We start from the raw sequence: 27,617 nt of genomic DNA on the forward strand, positions 1-27,617 counted from the left end.
GGGAAGCGCGCGAGGCGAGCGCTGATTGGTCAGAGTGGCCGAGAAGGCGGGGCGCCGCGCGAAAGCGCGCGGGGATTGGCCGGACCCTCTGGGGGCGGAGCCGCTCCCATTGGGTGGGCGGGGCCGCGTCGTGGCCGGAAGCGGAAGTGCTGTGCAGGTGCCACCATGGCGGCCCCGGGGGCGGCGGACGGGGGAGGCTCCGGAGACTCCGCGGGGCCCGCGACGGGTGAGGGGGCACGGGCGGGAGCGGCCGGGGGGCAGCGGGGCCCGGGCAGGGCCGGGGGGGGTTGCGGGGTGGGGGATCCGGCTGGGGGTGCGGGGGGCGCTGGGGGGCTGCGGGGTGAGGGGGGCTGGGAGAATGGGGCAGAGCAGGGGGGACGGGGGGATCTGGGGGGTCCGGGGGCATCCCGGGGATCTGGGGGTGCTCTGGGGGGCTAGGGGCGGTTTTGGGGAGTCCGGGGGGCGGGGGTGTCAGGGGGGTGAGGGGGGCTGGGGGCGTTTTCGGGGATCCCCGGGATCTGGGGGTATTGGGGGGTTTGAAGGATCTGGGGGGCTGAGGGTGATTTTGGGGGGTCCGGGTGATCTGGAAGGCAAAAGGGACTGGGGGTGTTGGGGGGGTCTGGGGGCGGTTTTGGGGGGCGTGGGGCAGATGTGGCAGAGGGGTCATGGGCGGGCGGGGCTTTGGGACAGATCCGGGGGGCTGTGATGGGGGGGGGACCCCAGGTGACCCCCGTGTCCGGGTGGGTGAAGTTCCCATCCTGTAGTGCCTGGGGGGGCTCCGGGGGGCTCAGCCTGGTGTTCACCCGCCCCTCAGTGTCCCCTCAGTGTCCCCTCAGTGTGAAGCTCCCATCCCGGGGTGCCTGGGGGGGCTCAGGGGGGGTTTAGCCTGGTGTCCCCCTGTCCCTCTGTGTCCCCAGTGTCCCCCCTCAGTGTCCCAGAAGGTGAAATGTGCCAGCCTGGGCGTGCCTGGAGGGGCTCAGGGGGGCTCAGCCCGGTGTCCCCACCCCTCAGTGGCCCGTCCCTGTCCCCACAGTGTCCCGGTGTGTGAAATACACCAGCCTGGGCGTGCTGGGGGATCTTAGGGGGGGTTTAGCCCGGTGTCCCCACCCCTCAGTGACAGCCAGGTGTCCCTTCAGTGTCCCGGTGTGTGAAGTGCACCAGCCTGGGCGTGCCTGGGGAGGCTCAGCCCGGTGTCCCCACCCCTCAGTGACAGCCAGGTGTCCCCACAGTGTCCCTGTGTGTGAAGTGCGCCAGCCTGGGCATGCTGGGGGATCTCAGGGGGTCTCAAGGTGTCTCAGCTCAGTGTCCCACCCCTCAGTGACCCATCCCTGTCCCCACAGTGTCCCTGTGTGCAGAGTGTGCCAGCCTGGGTGTGCCTGGAGGGGATCGGGGGGGTTTAGCCCGGTGTCCCCCTGTCCCTCAGTGACAGCCAGGTGTCCCCACAGTGTCCCTGTGTGTGAAGTGCACCAGCCTGGGTGTGCTGAGGGGTCTCAGGGGGGGTTTAGCCCGGTGTCCCCCTGTCCCTCAGTGACAGCCCGGTGTCCCTTCAGTGTCCCTGTGTGCGGAGTGCGCCAGCCTGGGCGTGCTGGGGGGGCTCAGGGGGTCTCAGCCGGGTGTCCCCACCCCTCAGTGGCCCATCCCTGTCCCCGCAGTGTCCTGGTGTGTGAAGTGCGCCAGCCTGGGCGTGCTGGGGGGGCTCAGGGGGTCTCAGGGGTCTCAGCCCGGTGTCCCCACCCTCAGTGGCCCGTCCCTGTCCCCGCAGTGTCCCGGAAGGTGAAGTGCGCCAGCCTGGGCGTGCCTGGGGGATCACACTGAGGATTGGGGGGCACAGGGGGTCTCAGCCCGGTGTCCCCACCCTCAGTGACCTGTCTCTGTCCCCGCAGTGTCCCGGAAGGTGAAGTACGCCAGCCTGGGCGTGCTGGTGCTGCAGAACGCGTCGCTGGTGCTCAGCATCCGCTACGTGCGCACCCTGCCCGGGGAGAGGTTCCTGCCCACCACGGCCGTGGTGATGGCCGAGGCCATGAAGGGCAGCGCCTGCCTGCTGCTGCTGCTGATCCAGCACCGGGGTGAGCATGAGGGGACATTGGGGACACTGGGGACATTGGGGACATTGGGGCTGTGCCTGCTGCTGATCCAGCACCGGGGTGAGCATGAGGGGACATTGGGGACAATGGGGACATTGGGGACGTTGGGGACGTTGGGGCTGTGCCTGCTGCTGCTGCTGATCCAGCACCGGGGTGAGCATGAGGGGACATTGGGGACACTGGGGACATTGGGGCTGTGCCTGCTGCTGCTGCTGCTGATCCAGCACCGGGGTGAGCATGAGGGGACATTGGGGACACTGGGGACACTGGGGACATTGGGGACGTTGGGGACGTTGGGGCTGTGCCTGCTGCTGCTGCTGATCCAGCACCGGGGTGAGCATGAGGGGACATTGGGGGCACTGGGGACACTGGGGACGTTGGGGACGTTGGGGCTGTGCCTGCTGCTGCTGCTGATCCAGCACCGGGGTGAGCATGAGGGGACATTGGGGACAATGGGGACATTGGGGACATTGGGGACAGCAGGGACACTGGGGACAGCAGGGACATTGGGGACATTGGCTCTGTGCCTGCTGCTGCTGCTCATCCAGCACAGGGGTGAGAGGGGACATTGGGGACACTGGGGACAATGGGAACACTGGGGACAGTGGGGACAATGGGAACACTGGGGACAGTGGGGACATTGGCTCTGTGCCTGCTGCTGCTGCTGCTCATCCAGCACAGGGGTGAGAGGGGACATTGGGGACATTGGGGACACTGGGGACAATGGGAACACTGGGGACAGTGGGGACAATGGGAACACTGGGGACAGTGGGGACATTGGGGCTGTGCCTGCTGCTGCTGCTGCTCATACAGCACAGGGGTGAGCTGGGGACACTGGGGACATTGGGGACAGCAGGGACACTGGGGACATTGGGGACAGCAGGGACACTGGGGACATTGGGGACATTGGCTCTGTGCCTGCTGCTGCTGCTCATCCAGCACAGGGGTGAGCTGGGGACACTGGGGACACTGGGGACACTGGAGACACTGGGGACATTGGGGGACACTGGGGACACTGGGGACATGGTGACACTGGGGACAGTGGGGACATGAGGGACACTGAGGACATTGGGGACACTGGGGACATTGGGGACAGCAGGGACACTGAGGGACACTGAGGACATGGTGACACTGGGGACAGTGGGGACAGCAGGGACACTGGGGACCTGGTGACATTGGGGACATGGTGACACTGGGGACACTGGGGACACTGGGGACACTGGGGACATGGTGACACTGGGGACAGTGGGGACATGGCGGGGCCAGGGCCACCCTGGCACTGTGCCATCCTCAGCTCTGAGGCGAGCACAGGCTGGGGGGGTGGGGACACAAAGGGGACACGAGGGACCAGGAGGGGACTGGGCAGGGGTCACACGGTGGGGACACTGGGGACATTGGAGGGACGCGGTGACGAGTGGCAGAGACCCGGGGGACACGGGAGGCTCACGGGGGGGTGGCAGGGACGGAGTGGCCGTGGCCACGTCCCCGTGCTGAGCCCTGTCCCCGCAGGCAGCGTCCGGCAGACGGCGGTGACGCTGCACGAGGCCGTGGTGGGACAGTTTGGGGACACGCTGCGCCTGGCTGTCCCCTCCCTCATCTACACCCTGCAGAACAACCTGCAGTACGTGGCCATCTCCAACCTGCCCGCCGCCACCTTCCAGGTGTGACACGGGGACACGGGACACACCGGGGGAGGTGGCACCTGGGGACAGCTGGGACACGGGGACAGGTGGCACATGGGGGGAGGTGGCACTTGAGGGGAGGTGGCACACGGAGGGAGGTGGCACACAGAGGGAGGTGGCACACAGGGACAGCTGGCACACAGGGAGGTGATGAGCTTGGGGACCTTGGTGACTGTCACTGTGTCCCTGTGGCCGTGTTATTGTGACAGCCACAGTGCGCTTGTCACCGTGTCCCTGTGACAGTTATGGTGTCCCTGTGACAGTCACACTGTCCCTGCCCTTGTGACAGTCCCCGTGTCCCTGTGACAGTCATGGTGTCCCTATGACAGTCCCCGTGTCCCTGTGACAGTTATGGTGTCCCTGTGACAGTCCCCGTGTCCCTGGTGACAGTTATGGTGTCCCTATGACAGTCCCTGTGTCCCTGTGACAGTCACGGTGTCCCTGTGACAGTCCCCATGTCCCTGTGACAGTCACGGTGTCCCTGTGCCTGTGTCCGCCTGACAGCCACGGTGTCCTTGTCCTTGTGCCCTTGTGACAGTCACCCTGTCCTTGTCCCCATCTCCCTGTGACAGTCCCCGTGTCCCTGTGGCAGTCACCACCTCCTTGTCCCCGTGTCCCTGTGACAGTTGCAGTGTCCCCATCCTCACGTCCCTGTGACAGTCACCATGTCCTTGTCCCCATGTCCCTGTGACAGTCATGGTGTCCCTGTGCCCATGTCCCTGTGACAATCACCCTGTCCCTGTCCTTGTGCCCTTGTGACAATGTCCGGGGTCCCTGTCCCTGATGTCCCTGCTGGTGACAGTGTCTGTGTCCCTGTTCCCACACCTGTGTGTCCCCACAGGTGACCCTGTCCTCAGGTGTTCTTGTCCCCCATGTGTCACTGTGTCCCCATCCCGCAGGTGACCCTGTCCCTGCTGTCACCAGCTGTCCCTGTCTCCCGGGTGACCCTGTCCCAGGTGACTGGGTCCTTGCTGTCCCTGCAGGTGGCTTTGTCCCTGTCCCAGGTGACTGTCCCCATGTCCCTGTCCCTGCTGTCCTCAGGTGATGTACCAGCTGAAGATCCTGTCCCTGTCCCCACTGACTGTCCCTGTCCCCATTGCTGTCCCCACAGGTGACCCTGTCCCTGTCCCCACTGACTGTCCCCCTTGCTGTCCCCATCCCCGCAGGTGACATACCAGCTGAAGATCCTGTCCCTGTCCCCAGCTGATCCTGTCCCCATGTCCCTGTCCCCATTGCTGTCCCCGCAGGTGACATACCAGCTGAAGATCCTGTTCCTGTCCCTGTCCCCAGCTGTCCCTGTCCCTGCTGTCCCCAGCTGACCCTGTCCCTGTCCCCCTGTCCCCGCAGGTGACGTACCAGCTGAAGATCCTGTCCCCAGCTGATACTGTCCCCATGTCCCTGTCCCTATTGCTGTCCCCAGGTGACCCTGTCCCTGTCCCCACTGACTGTTCCTGTCCCCAGCTGTCCCTGTCCCTGTCCCCCTGTCCCTGCAGGTGACGTACCAGCTGAAGATCCTGTCCCTGTCCCCATCTGACCCTGTCCCCATGTCCCTGTCCCCATTGCTGTCCCCAGCTGACCCTGTCCCCATGTCCCTGTCCCCATTGCTGTCCCCGCAGGTGACCCTGTCGCTGTCCCCACTGACTGTCCCCATGTCCCTGTCCCCATTGCTGTCCCCAGCTGACCCTGTCCCCATGTCCCTGTCCCTGCAGGTGACGTACCAGCTGAAGATCCTGACCACGGCGCTGTTCTCGGTGCTGCTGCTGGGCACGGCGCTGTCGCGGCTGCAATGGCTGTCGCTGGCGCTGCTGTTCGCGGGGGTGGCGCTGGTGCAGGCGGAGCAGGCCCGGGCCGTGCCGGCCGCGGGGGCGCTGCCGCCGTCCGCGGGCCCCGAGGGGCCGCCCCAGAGCTACGCCGTGGGGCTGGCGGCCGTGGCCGCCTCCTGCCTGTCCTCGGGCTTCGCCGGCGTCTACTTCGAGCGGCTGCTGAAGCGCTCGGGCGGCTCCATCTGGCTGCGCAACGTGCAGCTGGGCGCCGTGGGCACGGCCGTGGGGCTGGGCGCCATGCTGGCCGCCGAGGGCCCCGCCGTGGCCGCGCTCGGCTTCTTCTACGGCTACAACGGCGCCGTGTGGGCCGTGGTGGTGAACCAGGCGGCCGGGGGGCTGCTGGTGGCCGTGGTGGTGCGCTACGCCGACAACATCCTCAAGGGCTTCGCCACGGCGCTCTCCATCCTGGCCTCCACGGCCGCCTCGGCGCACCTGTTCGGCTTCCGGCCGCGCGCGCCCTTCCTGGCCGGCACCGCCATGGTGCTCGCCGCCGTGGTGCTCTACGGGCGGCCCCGCGGCCAGGCCGCCGCCCGCGGGCAGGACCCCGGCAAGTCAGTGGGGCCCTAGGGAGGGACGGACACGGGGACGCCGCGGGGCCGAGGGGACGGAGGGAGGGACGGGACGGACGGGGCCGCGAGCGGGGCGGGGAGACCCAGGTGAGGGGTGAGCAGGTGAGGGTGCCAAGGTGAGGGGTGAGAAGGTGAGGGTGCCAAGGTGAGGAGGGGACCCAGGTGAGGGGTGCACAGGTGAGGGTGCCCAGGTGAGGGGACGCAGGTGAGGGGCTGCAGGGTGAGCAGGTGACAGTGTCCAGGTGAGGGGCAGCAAGTGAGGGCTCAGCAGGTGGCAGGATCTCGTTAGGGCTCATTAGGACTCATTAGTATGGTGGAGGAGCTTGGGGGGGGTCCCCAGGGGTCAGCAGGTGAGGGGCAGTAGGTGGCAGGGCCTCATTAGGCTCATTAGAGCTCGTTAAGGTTCATTAGAGCTCATTAGTATGGTGGAGGAGCTTGGGGGTCCCCAGGGCCAGCAGGTGAGGGGACCCAGGTGAGGGGCAGCAGGTGGCAGGGGCTCATTAGAGCTCATTAGGGCTCATTAAGACTCGTTAGGCTCATTAGTCTCATTAGTATGGTGGAGGAGCTTGGGGGTCCCCAGGGGTCAGCAGGTGAGGGGAGCCAGGTGGCAGGGCCTCATTAGAGCTCATTAGGGCTACTTAGGCTCATTAGCCTCATTAGAGTTCATTAGAGCTCATTAAGACTCGTTAGGCTCATTAGGGCTCATTAGTATGGTGGAGGAGCTTGGGGGTCCCCAGGGTCCACAGGTGAGGGGCAGCAGGTGGCAGGGCCTCATTAGGGCTCATTAGAGCTCATTAAGGCTCATTAACCTCATTAGTATGGTGGAGGAGCTTAGGGGTCCTCGGGTCAGCAGGTGAGGGGACCCAGGTGAGGGGCAGCAGGTGGCAGGGGCTCATTAGGCTCATTAGGGCTCATTAGAGCTCCTTAGGCTCATTAACCTCATTAGCCTCGTTAGGATGATGGAGGAGCTGGGGGGTCAGCAGGGGGGACCCCGGTGTTGGCCTTGTTTGGGTGGTGGGGACTCGTTAAGGCTCATTAAGGCTCATTAAGGGACCTGCAGAGGCTCATTAGGGGATGGGGAGCTCATTAAGGCTCATTAGGGACCTGCAGAGGCTCGTTAGGGAGTTCGTTAATGCTCATTAATTGTTGGGGGCTCATTAAGGCTCATTGGGTGCTGGGGGATGCTGAGGTGGAGATTAATGAGGCCAGAGGTTAACGAGGTCAGCAGGGTTAATGAGATCAGAAGTTAATGAGGTTAATGAGGTCAGCAGGGTTAATGGGGTTAATGGGGTTAATGAGGTCAGCAGGGTTAATGAGGTCAGTGGGATTAATGAGGTTAATGAAGGAGCTCTGGGTTAATGAGATCAGTGGGGTTAACGAGGTTAATGAGGTCAGCAGGGTTAATGAGATCAGAGGTTAATGAGGTCAGTGGGATTAATGAGGTTAATGAAGGAGCTCTGGGTTCATGAGGTCAGCGGGGTTAACGAGGTCAGAGGTTAATGAAGGGTTAATGAGGGGCTCATTGGGACCCCGCCCCCCGGCCGGTGGGGGAGGGGCCGGATGTACAGATTTTGTAGGGGGGAGGGGCCGGGCGCGTTTTTAACGAGCTTTGGGGCTAATAAAGGAGGATTTGGTTAAAGCGCGTGCTGGGGGGCACTAACACACTAACCCGGGGGGCTGGGAGCCATAGGGGACATCATGGGATCCTGGGGGATGGATGGGATCCATGGGGGATGGATGGGATCCATGGGGGCCATAGGGGATCCATGGGGATGGATGGGATCCATGGGGATGGATGGGATCCATGGGGGATGGATGGGATCCATGGGGGCCATAGGGGATCCATGGGGATGGATGGGATCCATGGGGATGGATGGGATCCATGGGGGATGGATGGGAGCCATGGGGGACAAATGGGATCCATGGGGGATGGATGGGAGCCATGGGGGCCAAATGGGATCCATGGGGATGGATGGGATCCATGGGGGCCAAATGGGATCCATGGGGATGGATGGGATCCATGGGGGCCAAATGGGATCCATGGGGATGGATGGGATCCATGGGGATGGATGGGATCCTGGGGGATGGATGGGATCCATGGGGGACAAATGGGATCCATGGGGGATGGATGGGAGCCATGGGGGCCATAGGGGATCCATGGGGATGGATGGGATCCATGGGGGACAGCATGGGATCCATGGGGGATGGATGGGAGCCATGGGGGACAAATGGGATCCATGGGGGACAAATGGGATCCATGGGGGATGGATGGGAGCCATGGGGGCCAAATGGGATCCATGGGGATGGATGGGATCCATGGGGGCCAAATGGGATCCATGGGGGATGGATGGGATCCATGGGGGATGGATGGGAGCCATGGGGATGGATGGGATCCATGGGGGACAAATGGGATCCATGGGGATGGATGGGGATGGATGGGATCCATGGGGGATGGATGGGATCCATGGGGGCCAAATGGGATCCATAGGGGCCAAATGTGATCCATAGGGGACTGCCCGGGACCAATGGGATCCATGGGGGCCAAATGGGATCCATAGGGGCGGGATGGGATCCACAGGGAACCAACCCCCTGGACTGTGTGAGATCCATAGGAACTGTCCAGGGCCCTAGAGAATCCATAAGGGACCCTCCCCCCTGGGCCATATGGGATCCATAGGGACCTGCCTGGGACCATACAGGATCCATAGGGGGAGCCCCCAGGGCTGTATGGGATCTATAGGGACCCTCCCCAGATCCCACAGGACCCCTCAGGGATCCATAGGGACCTCCTGGGCCATACAGGATCCATAGGGAGCCCCTGGACCATGTACGATCCATAGGAACTGCCCAGGGCCCTATAGAATCCATAAGGGACCCTCCCCCCCGGGCCATATGGGATCTATAGGGGACCCCCCCAGGGCCGTATGGGATCCCCCAGGGCTCTCCCAGCCCCTGCAGACCCCTCTGGAGCTCCCCGGGCCCTATAGGATCCATAGGGCCTCTCAGGGTCTCTCTCTCTTGCAGGTCTCCCAGCAAGGCCAAGGGCACCTGACGGCACTGAGCGACCCCGGGCCCTATAGAGCGACCCCCTGGGCCCTATAGAGGCTGCCTGGGGCCCTATGGGGCACTATAGGATCCATATGGACCCTCTATAGGGCCCTGTGCTCCCCCCAGGACCCCTCAGTTCCTACAGCTGCCATATGGACCCTCCCCATCATGGGGGCTATAGGGACAGCTCCCCCCAGTCCCTATAGGGGCCATATGGACCCTCCCCATCATGGGGGCTATAGGGACAGCTTCCCCCAGTCCCTATAGGGGCCATATGGACCCTCCCCATCATGGGGGCTATAGGGACAGCTCCCCCCATCCCTATAGGGGCCATATGGACCCTCCCCCCAGTCCCTATAGGGGCCACATGGACCCTTCCCCCCCATCCCTATAGGGGCCATATGGACCCTCCCCCCAGTCCCTATAGGGGCCATATGGACCCTCCCCCCAGTCCCTATAGGGGCCATATGGACCCTTCCCCCCAGTCCCTATAGGGGCCATATGGACCCTCCAGTCCCCATTTGGACCCTCCCCAGTCCCTATAGGAAGACTCAATGACACTCCTGGTCCCCATAGGAGCCCTATGGCCATGCCCCCCTCCCGGGGCCTATAGGAGACCCCCCCAGGTCCCTATAGGGGCCATAGGGCCCCCCCGCGCGGGTTTGAGGTGAATTAAGAGGATTTTGGTCAAACCTTGGCTCCGCGCCATCGCCAGGGGGCGCCACCCCCTTCGCGCTCCCCTTGGCCGTCCGGGAATGATTGACAGAAGCCATCGAGGCGAGGGTTTATTGGTCCCAGAGCGGCCGCGCGGCGCCACTTCCGCCCGAGAAAGGGCGGGAAACCCCCCGGAGCGGAAGTTGGGACCATCGAGAGGCGCTTCCGGCGGGGCGGAGCGGCCGCGCTCTCTGTGGTGCCCGGTCCTCCCAGGCGCTCCCAGCTCCTCCCAGTTGCTCCCAGTGGCCTGGCAGGGCTCAGCGCAGCAGCCGGGCCAGCACCCAGCAGCCCAGCGTCACCCAATGGCTGGCCCAGTTCAGCTCGGACCACTTGCGCACGGTGTAGGCCATGCCGTAGCCCTGAGGGGGTGGGAGGGCGTCAGGGCGCTCCCGAGGGTGGGCGCGACCCCAGACCTCGGGGGGCTCCGGGGGGCTCGGGGGTCCCACCTGCTCCTCCACGGCGTCCTCGGCCTCCACATCGAACAGGGCGCCCAGGTAGGACAGGTGGAACAGGGCCAGGGCGCCCAGGGCCCCGTTCAGAGCCCGCACCCACAGCGTCTGCAGGACCCCAAAAACCCTCCGTGTTCAGAGCCCACACCCACAGCGTCTGCGGGACCCCACAAATACCATCAGGGACCCCCTAAATCCCCTCTGTTCACTGTTCACACCCACAGCATCTGCGGGGACCCAAAAATATCCTCAGAGATCCCCCAAACCCACCCACAGCGTCTGTGGGACCCAAAAATATCAGGGACAACCCTAAACCCCTGAGGTACCCCCCCAAATCCCCCATGTTCACTGCTCACACCCACAGCATCCGTGGTACCCCAAACCCCCTCAGGGAGCCCCAAGGACCCCCCAGATCCCCCCGAGTACCTGCAGGAGCCCTGAGCCCTCCCCCAAACCCCCTCAGAGCCCCCCAGACCCTCTGCCCTCCCCCTGGGCCCCCACCCAGGGGTCCCCAAACCCTCATCCCCCCCCGTTATCACCCCCGGAGACCCCCGAGCCCCCCGGTGTCCCCAGCCTCACGTCCTTGTGGCGGTGGCTGCAGCGGGGGGGGCAGCGCTTGGACAGCACACAGGCATCAAAGATGGCGGCCAGGCGCTGCCTCAGGGCTGCGGGGAGGGTGGGGTCAGCGAGGGACACGCCCACGGCAGGCCACACCCACTCATAGCCCCACCCATCAGCACCCAGACCCTCATAGCTCTGCCCACCAATGCAAGCCCCACCCACACCCTCATTGCCCCGCCTATCATTGCAGACTCCTCCCACACCCTCTCAGCCCTTCCAATCACTGCAGGCCCCACCCACTCATTCATAGCCCCGCCCATCACTGCAGGACACACATCCCTCATAGCCCCGCCCATCATGAAACTGCCCATCACTGCAGGCCACACCCCTTCATAGCCCCACCCATCATCACCCAGACCCTCATAGCCCTGCCAATCACAGCAGGCCACACCCCCTCATAGCCACACCCATCACTGCAGGCTCCTCCCACACCATCATAGCTCCACCCAACACTGAAGGCCACACCCACACCCACATAGCCCCACCCATCATGACAGGCTCCACCCATACCCTCATGGCCTTGCTTATGCAGTGCAGGCCTCACCCACATCCTCATAGCCCCGCCCACCACTGCAGACTCTGCCCACACTCAGCCCTGCCCATCACGGCAGGCACCACCCACATCTTCATAGCCCCGCCCATCTCTGCAGGCTCCTCCCACACCTCATAGTCCTGCCTATCACTGCAGGCCACACCCACACCCCATGGCCACACCCATCACTGCAGGCACACCCCCTTAATAGCTCCACCCATCAGCACCAAGACCCTCATAGCCCCGCCCATCTCTGCAGGCACCACCCAGTGCTTTATAGCCCCACCCATCACCACAGGCTCCACCCACAGCCCCATAGCCCCGCCCATCGCTGCAGATCCCACCTACCCACTCATAGCCCCGCCCATCACCACAGGCTCCACCCACCTATCATAGCCCTGCCCACAATGGCCCAATCCAGCAGGCTCCACCCACACCCTCTTAGCCCCGCCCAGCACAGTAAGGCTCCTCCCACAACACTTGAAACCCCACCTACTCTACTCAGGCCCCACCCACACCTCATCCACTATCACCACTGTAGCCCCACCCACATCCCCAACCCCACCCACCTTTAGGCCACACCCACCGTTTAAGCCCCACCCTCTGAGCCCCTCCCCCGGCCCCGCCCCTTAAAGGGCCGGCGCTGACCGTGCTCGGCGTAGGTGATGAGGCCCAGGGAGAGCAGCACCGCGGCCAGGTGGAAACTGAGGCCCTGCCGGGGGGGACACCACGGCTTTGGGGGGGCTTTGGGGGGCTCTGGGGGGGCTTTGGGGGGAGCTTTTTGGGGGGTCCAATGGGTTTTGGAGGGGGTCCCAGGCTGGACTGGGGGGACTCTGGGGGGTTTTTGTGGTGTCTGGGGTGGGCCCATGGGGGCTTTAGGGGGTCTAGGGGGCATTGGGGGGGGTCCAAGGGGCTTTGAGGGAGTCTGAGGGGCTTTTTAGGGGCTCCAGGGGGCTTTTTAGGGGGCCAGGGGGCTTTTTAGGGGGCCAGGGGGACTTTGGGGGAGTCCCCTGCTGGATTTGGGGGTGGTCCAGGGGGCTTTTAGGGGGTCCAAGAGACTTTTGTAGGGGTCTGGGGGGGTTTTGGGGGGTCCCTGCTGGATTGGGGGTGGTCCAGGGGGCTTTTGGGGGTGTCCCAGGCTGGATTGAGAGGATCTGGGGGGCTTTGGGGGGAGCTTTTTGGGGGGTCCAATGGGCTTTGGAGGGGGTCCCAGGCTGGACTGGGGGGACTCTGGGGGGCTTTTGGGGTGTCTGGGGGGCTTTGGGGGGGGTCCATGGGGGCTTTGAGGGAGTCTGAGGGGCTTTTTGGGGGGTCCAGGGGGCTTTTTGGGGGGCCAGGGGGACTCTGGGGGAGTCCCCTGCTGGATTTGGGGGTGGTCCAGGGGGCTTTTAGGGGGTCCAAGAGACTTTTGTAGGGGTCTGGGGGGGTTTTGGGGGGTCCCTGCTGGATTGGGAGGCCTGAGGGGCTCCAGGGGGGTTTAAGGGGCTTTTCTGGGAGGACCAGGAGGGGTTTTGGGGGTGTCTGGGGGGCTTTTGTGGGGTGGTTCTGGGGGGAGTCCCAGGCTGGAGATGGGGGGGGTCCATGGGGCTTTTGGGGGGGTCTGGGGGCTTTGGGGCTGTTTTTGGGGTGGTTTTGGGGTGGTTTTGGGGTCCCTCACGTGCAGCAGGGCGCTGGGGTGGTTTTGGGGTGGTTTTGGGGCTGTTTTAGGGTATTTTGGGGTGGTTTTGGGGTCCCTCACATGCAGCAGGGCACTGGGGTGGTTTTGGGATGGTTTTTAGGATGTTTTTAGGGTATTTTGGGGTGGTTTTGGGGCTGTTTTAGGGTATTTTGGCGTGGTTTTGGGGTGGTTTTGGGGTCCCTCACGTGCAGCAGGGCGCTGGGTGGTTATGGGATGGTTTTTAGGATGTTTTTAGGGTATTTTGGGGTGGTTTGGGGGCTGTTTTAGGGTATTTTGGGGTGTTTTTGGGGTCCCTCACGTGCAGCAGGGCGCTGGGGTGGTTTTGGGGTGGTTTTGGGGTGTTTTTAGGGTATTTTGGGGTGTTTTTGGGGTGTTTTTGGGGGTCCCTCACGTGCAGCAGGGCGCTGGCTGCGTAGGTGCCCAGCACGGCGGCGAAGGTGCCCAGGCAGCGAGCGGTCTGGAACACGTCTGTGGGGACAGCAGGATGGACACCGGTGACACCGGGGACACCAGGGACACCGGTGACACCGGGGACACCGGGATGGGACACCAGGGACACCAGGGACACCGGGGACACCGGGGACACCGGGATGGGACACCAGGGACACCAGGATGGGACACCAGTGACACCAGGGACACCGGGGACACCAGGATGGGACACCAGGGACACCGGGGACACCGGGGACACCGGTGTGGGACACCAGTGACACCGGGGACACTGGGGACACCAGAGCGGGACACCAGTGTGGGACATCAGTTACACCAGTGACACCAGTACGGGACACCTAGGACACCAGTGTGGGACACCAGTGACACCAGGGACACCAGTGTGGAACACCAGTGACACCAGTATGGGACATCAGTTACACCAGTATGGGACACCAGTGACACCAGTACAGGCCCCAGGGCTCCCCAGTTCCTCCCAGTGCCCCTCCCACTGTTCCAGTCCCTCCCAGTCCCCCCCAGTCCCTCCCAGTCCCCCCAGTGTCCCCAGTCCCTCCCAGTCCCCCCCAGTGTCCCCAGTGTCCCCAGTCCCTCCCAGTGTCCCCAATGCTCCCCAGTCCCTCCCAGTGTCCCCAGTCCCCCCAGTGTCCCCATTCCCTCTCCCAGTCCCCCCCAATTCCCTCCCAGTCCCCCCCAGTGTCCCCAGTCCCTCCCAGTCCCCCCCAGTGTCCCCAGTCCCTCTCCCAGTCCCCCCAGTGTCCCCAGTCCCCCCCAGTGTCCCCAGTCCCTCCCAGTCCCCCCCAGTGTCCCCAGTGTCCCCAGTGCTCACAGGTGTGCAGCCAGCGGGACATGGGCAGGTTCCAGTTTGTCACCACCTCGGCCATGGAGCGCGGCAGCTCCACCCGCAGGGGCCGGGACACTGCCAGATCCCTGGGGACACACAGGGGACAGTGTGGGACACACAGGGACAATGTGACACACAGGGGACACAGGGACAGTGTGTGACACAGGGGACACAGGGACACACAGGGACAGTGTGTGACACACAGGGACAATGTGACACACAGGGGACACAGGGACAGTGTGTGACACAGGGGACACAGGGACACACAGGGACAGTGTGTGACACACAGGGACAGTGTGGGACACAGGGGACACAGGGACAGTGTGTGACACAGGGGACACAGGGACACACAGGGACAGTGTGTGACACACAGGGGACACAGGGACACAGGGACAGTGTGTGACACACAGGGACAATGTGACACACAGGGGACACAGGGACACACAGGGACAGTGTGTGACACACAGGGGACACAGGGACAGTGTGTGACACAGGGGACACAGGGACACACAGGGACAGTGTGTGACACAGGGACAGTGTGTGACACACGGGGACACAGGGACAGTGTGTGACACACAGGGACATAGGGACAGTGTGTGACACAGGGGACAGTGTGAGACACACAGGGGACACACAGGGACAGTGTGTGACACACAGGGACAATGTGACACACAGGGACATAGGGACAGTGTGTGACACAGGGACAGTGTGAGACACAGGGACAGTGTCACACTCTCAGTGTCACTTGGGGTGTAGGCAGTGTCACACTAGCAGTGTCATAGTGTCACACACTCAGTGTCACCCAGGGGTCAGTGTCAGTGTCACAGGGGTCAGTGTCACAGTGTCACACACAGGGGTCAGTGCCACACAGGGGTCAGTGTCACAGTGTCACAGTGTCACCCAGTGTCACACAGTGTCCCCGTGTCCCTGTCCCTCACCAGTGCAGGTGCTCGTGGCGCTCGCTGTGCACTCAGTGTCACACACAGGGCTCAGTGTCACACACAGGGCTCAGTGTCAGTGTCACAGGGGTCAGTGTCGCAGTGTCACACAGTGTCACACAGTGTCACACAGTGTCACACAGTGTCCCAGTGTCACACAGTGTCACACAGTGTCACACAGTGTCCCAGTGTCACACAGTGTCACACAGTGTCCCAGTGTCACACAGTGTCCCAGTGTCACACACAGGGCTCAGTGTCACACACAGGGGTCAGTGTCGCAGTGTCACACAGTGTCACACAGTGTCACACAGTGTCCCAGTGTCACACAGTGTCCCTCACCAGTGCAGGTGCTCGTGGCGCTCGCTGTGCCCTGACCCTGCCAGCGTGGCCGTGGCCTCGGACAGGAAGGCCACGAAGTAATTGCTGAAGTGGAAGGAGAGGGCGCTCTCGTAGGCACGGAGCCACCTGGGGACAGGGACAGGGACAGGGGACAGGGACAGGGAGAGGGGGACAGGGGGACAGGGACAGGGACAGGGGACAGGGACAGGGAACAGGGGACAGGGACAGGGGACAGGGGATAGGGACAGGGGATAGGGACAGGGACAGGGACAGGGAACAGGGGACAGGGAGAGGGGGACAGGGGGACAGGGACAGGGGGACAGGGCCAGGGACAGGGACAGGGGACAGGGGACACCAGGGACAGGGACAGGGGGACAGGGACAGGGACAGGGACAGGGACAGGGGCAGGGACAGGGGCAGGGACAGGGGGACAGGGGGACAGGGACAGGGACAGGGGGACAGGGACAGGGGACAGGGGACAGGGACAGGGACAGGGACAGGGGACAGGGACAGGGGACAGGGACAGGGACAGGGGGACAGGGAGAAAGGGACAGGGACAGGGATAGGGGACAGGGACAGGGACAGGGGACAGGGACAGGGATAGGGGACAGGGGATAGGGACAGGGACAGGGACAGGGGATAGGGACAGGGGGACAGGGACAGGGACAGGGGGACAGGGGACAGGGACAGGGACAGGGGACAGGGGACAGGGGATAGGGGACAGGGACAGGGGACAGGGACAGGGACAGGGGATAGGGGACAGGGACAGGGGGACAGGGACAGGGAACAGGGGACACAGGGACAGGGACAGGGACGGGGACAGGGGGAAAGGGACAGGGACAGGGACAGGGGGAAAGGGACAGGGGACAGGGACAGGGGACAGGGGACAGGGGACAGGGACAGGGGACAGGGACAGGGGACAGGGGACAGGGACAGGGGACAGGGGGACAGGGACAGGGACAGGGACAGGGGGAGAGGGGATAGGGACAGGGGGACAGGGACAGGGACAGGGACAGGGGGGGACAGGGGGGTTTGGGGTTTGTGTTTGGGGGGGATGTCAGGGGTTTGGGGGGCACAGGGGTCGTTTTGGGGAGTTTGAGGTTTGGGGGGACAGGGGGGGGTTTGGGGGATTTGGGGGAGTTCAGGGTTTGGGGGAGATTTGGGGAAAACAGAGGAGTTTGGGGTTTGGGGGAGATTTGGGGGGAATTGGGGGAGTTCAGGGTTTGGGGGATTCGGGGGAGTTCAAGGTTTGGGGGGGATTTGGGGGAAAATGGGGGAGTTCAGAGTTTGGGGGAGTTTGAGATTTGGGGGAGATTTTGGGGGAACAGGGGAGTTTGGGGTTTGGAGAGGATTTGGGAGAGTTCGGGGTTTGGGGGGGATTTGGGGGATAGGGGAGGTTTTGGGGGGGATTTGGGGGATGTGGGGGGTTTGGGGGGGATTTGGGGGGGATTTGGGGGATAGGGGAGGTTTTGGGGGGGATTTGGGGGATAGGGGAGGTTTTGGGGGGGATTTGGGGGATGTGGGGGGGTTTGGGGGGGATTTGGGGGAGGGGACACCCACACTTTAGGGTGCCACCCCCATCTCCTGTCCCCTCCATGTCCCCCCCCCCATCCCTGATCCCCCCTGTGACCCCTGGGCTCCCCTTCCCAGGGACCCCCAAATCCCCTCGGGCTCCCCCAAATCCCCTCGGGCTCCCCCAAACCCCTTCCCCATCCCTAAGGACCCCATTTCTGTCCCACTCCCACCCTGGGAGCCCCCAAATCCCTCCTGGGCCCCCCAAATCCCCCCCAAATCCCCCCAAACTCCTCCAGGCCCCCCCAAAATCCCACCAGACCCCTCCTGCACCCCCCAAATTCCTCCTGGACCCCCCAAACCCCTCTTGGTGACCCCAAACGCATCCTGGGCTCCCCCAAACCCCTCCAGGCCCCCCAAAATCCCCCCAAATTCCTCCTGGCTTTCCCCAAATCCCCCCCAAATGGCCCCAAACCCCTCCAGGCTCCCCCAAAATCCCCCCAAACCCCTCTTGGCCACCCCAAAATCCCACCAGACCCCTCCTGGGACCCCCCAAACCCCTCCAGGCCCCCCAAAATCCCCTCAAACCCCTCTTGGCCACCCCAAACCCCTCCTGGGACCCCCTAAATCCCCCCCAAATTCCCCCAATCCCCTCCAGGCTCCCCCAAACCCCTCTTGGGATCCCCCAAAATCCCCCCAAACCCCTCCAGGCTCCCCAGAATTCCCCCAGACCCCTCCTGCACCCCCCAAACCCCTCCTGGGACCCCTCAAATTCCCCCCCAAATGGCCCCAAACCCCTCCTGGGTTCCCCCAAACCCCTCCTGGGACCCCCAAATCCCCCCCAAATTCCCCCAAACCCCTCCTGGGACCCCCTAAATCCCCCCAGACCCCTCCTGCACCCCCCAAATTCCTCCTGGACCCCCCAAACCTCTCCAGGCTCCCCTAAATCCCCCCCAAATCCCCCCCAAACCCCTCCTGGGTTCCCCCAAATCCCTCCAGGCCCCCCAAATCCCCCCAAACGCCTCCTGGGACCCCCAAATCCCCCCAAATCCCCCCCAAATCCCCCCAATGCCCTCACCTGGCCAAGACGCTCCTGGGCAGCACCGGGGGAACAGAAACGTCAGTGAGGGGGGGCTGGGGGTCCCCAAGGGATTTTGGGGGTCCCTGGGGAGGGTTTGGGGTCCCCCAGAGCACATTCAGGGGTTCCCACCAAGGCTCAGGGGCCCCTGAGGGGTTTGGGGGGTCCTGGAAGGGTTTTGGGGTTCCCTGAGGGGTTTGGGGGTCCCTGGAAGGGTTTTGGGGTCTCTGGGGGGTTTAGGGGGTCCTGAAAGGGTTTTGGGGTCCCTGAGGGGGTGTGGGGGCTCCTGGGAGGGTTTGGGGGCTCCTGGAAAGGTTTTGGGGCTCCTGGAAGGGTTTTGGGGTCCCTGAGGGGTTTGGGAGTTCCTGGAAGGGTTTTGGGGCTCCTGGGGAGTTTGGGGGTTCCTGGAAGGGTTTTGGGGTCCCTGGGGGGGTTTGGGGGCTCCTCGGGAGTTTGGGGGTTCCTGGAAGGGGTTGGGGATCCCTTGGAAGGGTTTGGGGGCTCCTGGAAGGGTTTTGGGGTCCCTGAGGGGTTTGGGGGCTCCTGGAAGGGTTTTGGGGTCCCCAGGGGGATTTGGGGTCCCTGGGGGGTTTTGGGGTCTCTGAGGGGTTTGGGGTCCCTGAAGTGTTTGGGGGCTCCTGGAAGGGTTTTGGGGTCCCCGAGGGGGTTTTGGGGGATCCTGGGAGGGTTTGGGGGCTCCTGGAAAGGTTTTGGGGCTCCTGGAAGGGTTTTGGGGTCCCTGAGGGATTTGGGGGTTCCTGGAAGGGTTTTGGGGCTCCTGGGGAGTTTGGGGGTTCCTGGAAGGGTTTTGGGGTCCCTGGGGGGGTTTGGGGTCCCTGGGGGGGTTTGGGGGCTCCTCGGGAGTTTGGGGGTTCTTGGAAGGGGTTGGGGATCCCTTGGAAGGGTTTGGGGGCTCCTGGAAGGGTTTTGGGGTCCCCGAGGGGGTTTTGGGGGATCCTGGAAGGGTTTTGGGGCTCCTGGAAAGGTTTTGGGGTTCCTGGGGGGTTTTGGGGTCCCTGAGGGGTTTGGGAGTTCCTGGAAGGGTTTTGAGGTTCCTGGAAGGGTTTTGGGGTCTCAGGGGAGTTTGGGGGGGATTTGGGGGGGATTTCTGGGGGATTTTTGGTGGAATATGAGGGGGATTTTGGGAGGGGATTTGGGGGGATTTTGGGAGGGGATTTTAGAAGGGATTTGGGGGGGATTTTGGAGGAGATCCTGGGGGCATCTTGGGGGGATTTTGGGGAGGATTTGAGAGGGATTTTGGGTGAATTTTGGTGGAATTTGGGGGATTTTGGGAGGGGATTTTGGGTGGAATTTGAGGGGATTTTGGGAGGAATTTGGGGGGATTTTGAGATGGATTTGGGGAAAATTTGAGGTGGATTTGGGGAAGATTTTGGGTGAATTTTGGTGGAATTTGAGGGGATTTTGGGAGGGATTTGGGGGGATTTTGGGAGGGGATTTTGGGTGAATTTTGGTGGATTTTGGCTGAATTTTGGTGGAATTTGGGGGTATTTTGGGAGGGCTTTTAGCGTATTTTGGGGTTATTTTGGGGGTATTTTGGGGGGTATTTTGGGGGATATTTTGGGGGGTATTTTGGGGGCATTTTGGGGGGTATTTTGGGGGCATTTTGGGGGCATTTTGGGGGGTATTTTGGGGAGTATTTTGCGGGTATTTTGGGGATATTTTGGGGGGGATTTTGGGGGTACTTTGGGGGTACTTTGGGGGTATTTTGGGGGCATTTTGGGGGGTATTTTGGGAGGGATTTTAGGGCATTTTGGGGGCATTTTGGGGGTTATTTTGGGAGGGATTTTAGGGCATTTTGGGGGGATTTTGGGGGCATTTTGGGGGGTATTTTGAGGAGTATTTTGCGGGTATTTTGGGGGTATTTGGGGGATATTTTGGGGGATATTTTGGGGGGTATTTTGAGGAGTATTTTGCAGGTATTTTGGGGGGTATTTTGGGGGGTATTTCAGGGGGTATTTTGGGGGATATTTTGCGGTATTTTGGGGGTATTTTGGGGGTACTTTGGGGGTACTTTGGGGTCCCACCTGCGCAGGGCCCGTGCCCCATAGAGGGGCAGCAGGCTGGAGAACAGGAACGGGGCCAGGCAGGTGCTGACCAGGAGGCAGAGCAGGGCCAGGCCCAGGCTGCGCAGCCCCTTCCGGGCCCAGGCTGCGCTCTGGGGGGACAGCGGCTCAGGACAGACACACGGACACGCACGGGGACACCCCCAAATCCACTGACAGACACAGGGGCACCCCAAACCCACACAGACACCCCGAACCCACACAGGCACCCCCAAACCCACACAGACACCCCCAAACCCCCACAGACACCCCCAAACCCACAGACACACACAGGGACACCCCAAACCCACACAGGCACCCCCAAACCCCACAGACACACGGACACGCACAGGGACACCCCCAAATCCACTGACAGACACAGGGACACCCCAAACCCACACAGACACCCCCAAACCCACACAGACACCCCGAACCCACACAGGCACCCCAAACCCACACAGGCACCCCCAAATCCACTGACAGACACAGGGACACCCCAAACCCACACAGGCACCCCGAACCCACACAGGCACCCCCAAACCCCACAGACACACACAGGGACACCCCAAATCCACTGACAGACACAGGGACACCCCAAACCCACACAGGCACCCCCAAATCCACAGACAGACACACGGACACGCACGGGGACACCCCAAACCCACACAGACACCCCCAAACCCACACAGACACACGGACACGCACGAGGACACCCCAAACCCACACAGGCACCCCCAAATCCACAGACAGGCACACAGGCACCCCCAAACCCACACAGGCACCCCCAAACCCCACAGACACACGGACACGCACGGGGACACCCCCAAATCCACTGACAGACACAGGGACACCCCAAACCCCCACAGACACCCCCAAACCCCCACAGACACACACAGGGACACCCCCAGACACCCCCAAACCAAATCCCCATCACTGACACCCCCAAACCCACAGGGACCCCCCCGAAACCCCCTTTTTCCCTCAAATCCCCCCATTTCCCCCCAAACCCCCACGTTCCCCAAACTCCCATTTCCCCCAAATCCACCAAACCCCCATTTTCCCTCATTTCCCCTAAATCCCTGTTTTTCCCCAAATCCTCATTTTTTCCCCATTTTTCCCTGTTTTTCCTCCATTATCCCCATTTTTCCTCATTTTTCTGTTTTTCCCCCATTACCCTGTTTTTTCCCTGTTTTTCCCCCATTATCCCTGTTTTTCCCCATTTTTCCCCCATTTTCCCATTTTTTCCTCTTTTTCCCCCATTATCCCATTTTTCCCCATTTTTCCCCCATTATCCCGTTTTTCCCCATTTTTCCCTGTTTTTCCCCATTTTTCCCCCATTTTCCCATTTTTACTCTTTTTCCCCCATTATCCCATTTTTCCCCATTTTTCCCCCATTATCCCGTTTTTCCCCATTTTTCCCTGTTTTTCCATTATCCCTGTTTTTCCCTGTTTTTCCCCATTTTTCCCCCATTATCCCATTTTTCCCCCATTATCCCTGTTTTTCCCCATTTTTCCCCCATTTTCCCATTTTTTCCTCTTTTTCCCCATTATCCCATTTTCCCCGTTTTCCCCCCACTATCCCGTTTTTTCCGTTTTCCCCCATTATCCCCGTTTTTTCCCTGTTTTTTCCCATTTTTCCTCCATTATCTCCGTTTTCCCTATTTTCCCCCATTTTCCCCCATTTTTCCCCCATGATCCCATACCAGGGGCGGTCCCTCCACGGCTCTCAGGTAGGTCCCGAAGGGCTCCCAGGGCCCGAACACCACGGAGCCGGGGGAGCACAGGTACCCCAGCACCTGGGCGGGGCTGGGCTCGGCCCCGCCCGCCGCCCGGTCCAGGTCAAAGCCCAGCGACACGGCCTTCATGGCCACCACCATCTGCGCCCCTGCGGCACCGCCACCGCGTCACCCCGACAGCGGGGGGACCCCGATAGCCGGGGGAACCCGACAGCGGGGGGACCCCGATAGCCGGGGGGAACCCGACAGCGGGGGGACCCCAATAGCCGGGGGGAACCCGACAGCGGGCACCCCAATAGCCGGGGGGAACCCGACAGCGGGGGGACCCCGATAGCCGGGGGGAGAACCCCAATATCCGGGGGGAGCCCGACATTGGGCATGCCAATATCCGGGGGGACCCCAATATCCGGGGGAGACCCCAATATCCGGGGGGACCCCGACAGCCGGGGGGACCCCGATATCCGGGGGGGAACCCAATATCGGGGGGGAACCCAACATCGGGGGGGACCCCAATATCCGGGGGGAACCCAATATCCGGGGGGGAACCCAATATCCGGGGGGACCCCAATATCCGGGGGGAACCCAACATCGGGGGGAACCCCAATATCCGGGGGGACCCCAATATCCGGGGGGGAACCCAACATCGGGGGGGAACCCAACATCGGGGGGACCCCAATATCCGGGGGACCCCGATATCGGGGGGACCCCATTATCGGGGGGGAAGCCAATATCCGGGGGGGAACCCAATATCCGGGGGGACCCCGACATTGGGCACGCCAATATCCGGGGGAAACCCCAAATCAGGGGGGAACCCAAGGTCAGAGGGGAGCCCGACATCAGGGGGGACCCAGCATTGGGCGGGACCCAGCATCGGGGGAAACCCCAGTATCGGGGAGGACCCCAGTATGGGGGGGACCCCAATATCCGGGGGGAACCCGACATCGGGGGGGACCCCAACACCGGGGAAACCCCAATATCCGGGGGGAACCCTAAATGGGGGAGGAACCCTAAATCAGGGGGACCCCAATATCCGGGGGGACCCCGACATTGGTCACCCTAATATCCGGGGGGACCCCAATATCCGGGGGGGAACCCAATATCCGGGGGGACCCCGACATTGGGCACGCCAATATCCGGGGAGGAACCTAGCATCGGGCACCCCAATATCCGGGGGGACCCCAATATCCGGGGGACCTGGGGGGGTCCTGGGGTCTCACCTCTCATCTTGTGCCACGTGACCGTGTCCACCATGTGCAGCTCCCTGGGGGCAGGGGCTCCCAGTCACTCCCAGTTCAATCCATCAACCCCCCAGTTCATCCCAGTGCCCCCAAATCCCTTCCCAGTCACTCCCAGTTCAATGTGCCCAACCCCCAGTTCATCCCAGTGCCCCTCCCAGTGCCCCCAGTGCCCCCAATCCCTCTCCCAGTGCCTCCAGTCCCCCCCAGTGCCCTCCCAGTCTCTCCAGTGCCCTCCCATTGCCCCCAGTCCCCCCCAGTCCCTCCCAGTGCCCCCAGTTCCCCTCCCATTGCCCCCAGTCCCCCCCCCAGTGCCCTCCAGTCCCTCCCAGTGCCCTCCAGTCCCTCCCAGTGCCCTCCCAGTCCCTCCCAGTCTCTCCAGTGCCCCTCCCAGTGCCCCCAAATCCCTTCCCAGTGCCCCCAATGACCCCAATCCCTCTCCCAGTGCCTCCAGTCCCCCTCCCAGTCCCTCCCAGTGCCCCCAGTTCCCCTCCCAGTGCCCCCCAGTCCCCCTCCCAGTCCCTCCCAGTTCCCCATACCCCTTGAGCAGGTAGCTGAGGGTGGCCAGGGCCAGGCAAAGCCCCCCAGACACCATCCCAGTGCCCCCCAGTGCCCTCCCAGTCCCCTCCCAGTGCCCCCAGTTCCCCTCCCAGTTCCCCATACCCCTTGAGCAGGTGGCTGAGGGCAGCCAGGGCCAGGCAGAGCCCCCCAGACCCCGTCCCAGTGCCCTCCCATTGCCCCCAACCCCTCTCCCAGTGCCCCCAGTTCCCCTCCCATTGCCCCCCAGTCCCTCCCAGTTCCACCCAGTCCCTCCTAGTCTCTCCAGTGCCCTCCCAGTGCCCCCAGTTCCCCTCCCAGTCCCTCCCATCCCTCCCATTGCCCTCCCAGTCCCTCCCAGTGTACCCAGCTCCCCATACCCCATGAGCAGGTAGCTGAGGGTGGCCATGGCCAGGCAGAACCCCCCCAGACTCTGTCCCAGTCCTTCCCAGTCCCTCACAGTGTCCCCAGATCCCGTCCCAGTCCCTCCCATTGCCCTCCCAGTGTACCCAGTCCCTCCCAGTCCCTCCCAGTGCCCCCAGATCCCGTCCCAGTCCCTCCCAGTGCCCCCAGATCCCGTCCCAGTCCCTCCCATTGCCCTCCCAGTCCCTCCCAGTCCCCCCCAGTGCCCCCAGCTCCCCATACCCCATGAGCAGGTAGCTGAGGGCGGCCAGGGCCAGGCAGAGGCCGCGGTGGGCGCGGGCCCGGCTCAGCAGCAGGGTGAGCACGCAGAGCCCGCTCAGCAGCGCCACCCACAGCGCCTGGGCCCCGAAGAAATGGTGCAGGGCCAGGAGCCCCCCGGCCGCCGCCCCCGCGTGCTTCCCGCCCCGGGGCAGCGCTGAGAGACACGGACGGGGGTCAGGGGGCGCCCCCAAACCGAGCAATGCCCCCAGAGCCCGGGGATCATGAACCCCGAACTGGGGCCTGGAGCCCCCCGGCTGCTGCCCCCGCGTGCTTCCCGCCCCGGGGCAGCGCTGAGAGACACGGACGGGGGTCAGGGGGCGCCCCCAAACCGAGCAATGCCCCCAGAGCCCGGGGATCATGAACCCCGAACCCCGGGGATCCCTGAACCCCAGAGCCCGGGGATCATGAACCCCAAACTGGGCAATGCCCCCAGAGCCTGGGGATCCATGAACCCCAACCCCGGGGATCCCCGAACCCCAAACCCCGGGGATCCCTGAACCCCAAACCCCGGGGATCCATGAACCCCAAACCCCGGGGATCCCTGAACCCCAAACCCCGGGGGTCCCCAAACCCCAAACCCCGGGCACCCCCAAACCTGATACCACCCCAAGAGCCCGGGGATCCCTGAACCCCAAACCCCGGGGGTCCCCAAACCCCAAACCCCGGGGGTCCCCAAACCCCAAACCCCGGGGATCCCTGAACCCCAAACCCTGGGGATCCATGAACCCCAAACCCCGGGCACCCCCAAACCTGATACCACCCCAAGAGCCCGGGGATCCCTGAACCCCAAACCCCGGGGGTCCCCAAACCCCAAACCCCGGGGATCCCCGAACCCAAACCCCGGGCACCCCCAAACCTGGTACCACCCCCACCCTGAGGGTCTCTGAACCCCCAAACCGGACACTGCTCCTACACCCCGGGGATCCCTGAACCCAAAACCACCCCAAACCCCAGGAATCCCCTCACCTGAACGCCCAGGGATCCCCTCACCCAAACTGGACACTGCCCCCACCCTGGGGGTCCCTGAACCCCAAACCCAGCAATGCCCCCACACTCTGGGGGTTCCTGAACCCCAAACTGGACACTGCCCCCACCCTGGGGGTCCCTGAACCCCAAACCCAGCAATGCCCCCACACTCTGGGGGTTCCTGAACCCCAAACTGGACACTGCCCCCACCCTGGGGGTCCCTGAACCCCAAACCCAGCAATGCCCCCACACCCCGGGGGTCCCCTCCAACCCTGGGGATCCCCTCACCCAAAACCGGCAACGCCCCCAAACCCCGGGGGTCTCTGAGCCTGAAACCTCGGGGGTCCCCTCAACCCAATCCCGGTAACACCCCCACACCCTGGGGGTCCCTGAACCTAAAACCAGCAATGGCCCCAAACCCCGGGGGTCCCCTCACCCCAAATTCCGGGGGTCCCCTCACCCAAACTGGGAACATCCCCACATCCCGGGGCTCCCTGAGCCCAAAACCCCGAGGGTCCCCAAACCCCAAACCGGACACTGCCCCCACACCCCGGGGGTCCCTCAACCCCCAGACCCCGGGGATCCCTGAACCCCAAACCGGACACTGCCCCAGACCCTGGGGGTCCCCTCCAACCCCGGGGATCCCCTCACCTGAAAGCCCAGGGATCCCTTCACCCAAATCTGGTAACACCCCCAAACCCCGGGCATCCCCTCACCCAAAACCCTGGGGGTCCCTGAACCCCAAACCAGCAACACCCCCACATCCCAGGGTCCCCAAACCCCCAAACCACGGGTGTCCCCCCACCCAAACCCAGCAACACCCCCACATCCCGGGGGTCCCCAAACCTGAAAACCCCAGGTGCCCTTAGCCCAAAACCCAGAACACTCCCAAAACCCAGGGGTCCCCTCACCTGAAACCCTGGGAACACCCCCAGACCCCGGGTGCCCCTCACCCAAACCTGGTAACACCCCCAGACCCTGGGGGTCCCCTCACCCAAACCCGGGAACACCCCCAGACCCCTGGAACCTCCCGGACCCCCTCGGGCCCCCGGAACTCCCCAGAGCCTCGGAAGCCCCCAGAGCCCCGGTTTCCCCCAGACCCCTGGATGTGCCCCCATCCCTCCGGCCTCCCCAGACCCATGGTACCCCCAAACCCCCAGAGCCCCTGGATATGCCCCCAGCCCTCCGGCCTGCCCAGACCCCCGGAACCCCTCGGCCTCCCGGGTGTCCCCCAGCCCTCCGGCCTGCCCAGGGCCCCGGTTCCCCCTAGTGTCCCCCCGTCCGGCCCCACTCACGCAGTCGGTGCAGCAGCCGCGCCCCCAGGCAGAGCAGCAGCAGCGGCCAGAGCTGGGCCAGGCCCTGGCGCGCCGTGGGCACCACGCAGCCGGGCAGCACCTGCGCCGCGAACTCTCGCGGAGGCAGCGCCGCCATCCCGACCCGAGCGGGGTGCGCTGCGTGCGGGGACCCCGCAAAAACCCCAAAAAGACCCCAAAAAACCCCAAAATCCCCCCAAATCCCCCGCCCGCGCCTCGCCCGGCGCTGCCGCCCGCCCGCCTGAGGGGAAAGGGGCGGGGCCCCCGCGCCCACCAATCAGCACCCGCCGTCCCGCCCCGCTCGGCGGCGCTGACCAATCAGAGCGCAGCGCGGCCAAATGGCGGCGCGCGACGGGGCGGCCGTTGCCAAGGGCGGGGCGCGGTTGCCGGGGAGCGGGGGATGCCGGGGAGGCGGGGCCTGGTTGCTAAGGGGCGAGGCTTTGTTGCTATGGGCGGGGCCTCGTTGCCGGGGATCTGGCCCGTGTTGCTAGGGTCCGTCGCGCTGCTAGGGGCGGGGCCTGACCGGGTTGCTAGGGGCGGGGTTTGCTGGGATGCAGCGACGGCTGCTAGGGGCGTGGCCTGTTGCCAGGCAGCGCGTTGCTAGGGGCGGGGCCTACTTGCTCACAGCGGCGCGCTATTGGCTGTTGCCAGGGCTGGTTGTCAGGGGCGGGGCCTATCGCCATGGCAACCAGGTGCGGCGGGCTCGGCGCGGGGCAGTGTGGGGCGGT

The 27,617-nt window shown here is 63.8% G+C and overlaps 2 protein-coding genes and 1 long non-coding RNA gene across 6 annotated transcripts; 2 read left to right on the top strand and 1 right to left on the bottom strand.

Annotated features, from left to right (window-relative positions):
• Positions 1–135: 135 nt before the first annotated feature.
• SLC35A2 (solute carrier family 35 member A2) lies at positions 136–9,898 on the top strand. Its single transcript, XM_066570475.1, has 5 exons — positions 136–226; positions 1,884–2,066; positions 3,594–3,745; positions 5,476–6,140; positions 9,183–9,898. The coding sequence occupies exons 1-5, from the start codon at positions 166–168 to the stop codon at positions 9,208–9,210; spliced, it is 1,089 nt and encodes a 362-aa protein (XP_066426572.1). The 5' UTR covers positions 136–165; the 3' UTR covers positions 9,211–9,898.
• Positions 6,259–7,797, top strand: LOC136570114 (uncharacterized). The gene is made up of 2 exons (XR_010785501.1): positions 6,259–6,904; positions 7,012–7,797. It is a non-coding gene; the product is annotated as an uncharacterized lncRNA (long non-coding RNA).
• Positions 9,880–27,057, bottom strand: PORCN (porcupine O-acyltransferase). 4 transcript variants are annotated; one of them, XM_066570407.1, is made up of 13 exons: positions 26,872–27,057; positions 24,572–24,764; positions 23,372–23,415; positions 22,122–22,303; positions 20,401–20,531; positions 18,356–18,370; positions 15,766–15,891; positions 14,474–14,574; positions 13,592–13,668; positions 12,171–12,234; positions 10,949–11,034; positions 10,367–10,526; positions 9,880–10,279 (listed from the first exon to the last, which is right to left on the bottom strand). In XM_066570407.1, exons 1-13 carry the CDS (start codon positions 27,005–27,007, stop codon positions 9,894–9,896), a joined length of 1,701 nt encoding a protein of 566 aa, XP_066426504.1. In that variant the 5' UTR covers positions 27,008–27,057; the 3' UTR covers positions 9,880–9,893. The 4 variants fall into 4 exon arrangements, with proteins under 4 accessions (XP_066426504.1, XP_066426505.1, XP_066426506.1 ...); XM_066570409.1 differs by having other exon boundaries at positions 9,979–10,279; positions 10,367–10,477; XM_066570408.1 differs by lacking the exons at positions 24,572–24,764; positions 26,872–27,057 and adding an exon at positions 24,307–24,322.
• Between the last annotated feature and the right edge of the window lie 560 nt (positions 27,058–27,617).

This window comes from Molothrus aeneus, unplaced genomic scaffold, assembly GCF_037042795.1.
Source record: "Molothrus aeneus isolate 106 unplaced genomic scaffold, BPBGC_Maene_1.0 scaffold_30, whole genome shotgun sequence".
Taxonomy (NCBI): Eukaryota; Metazoa; Chordata; class Aves; order Passeriformes; family Icteridae; genus Molothrus; species Molothrus aeneus.

Coding starts and splice junctions, on each gene's coding strand:
- SLC35A2 (XM_066570475.1), top strand. CDS start 166: ATGGCGGCCCCGGGGGCGGCGGACGGGGGAGGCTCCGGAGACTCCGCG. Junction 227..1,883: donor CTCCGCGGGGCCCGCGACGG/GTGAGGGGGCAC, acceptor CTGTCCCCGCAG/TGTCCCGGAAGGTGAAGTAC. Junction 6,141..9,182: donor CGCGGGCAGGACCCCGGCAA/GTCAGTGGGGCC, acceptor TCTCTCTTGCAG/GTCTCCCAGCAAGGCCAAGG.
- PORCN (XM_066570407.1), bottom strand. CDS start 27,007: ATGGCGGCGCTGCCTCCGCGAGAGTTCGCGGCGCAGGTGCTGCCCGGC. Junction 23,416..24,571: donor CTCAGCTACCTGCTCATGGG/GTATGGGGAGCT, acceptor CCCTGCCCCCAG/GGAGCTGCACATGGTGGACA. Junction 11,035..12,170: donor CATCACCTACGCCGAGCACG/GTCAGCGCCGGC, acceptor CCCTCCCCGCAG/CCCTGAGGCAGCGCCTGGCC.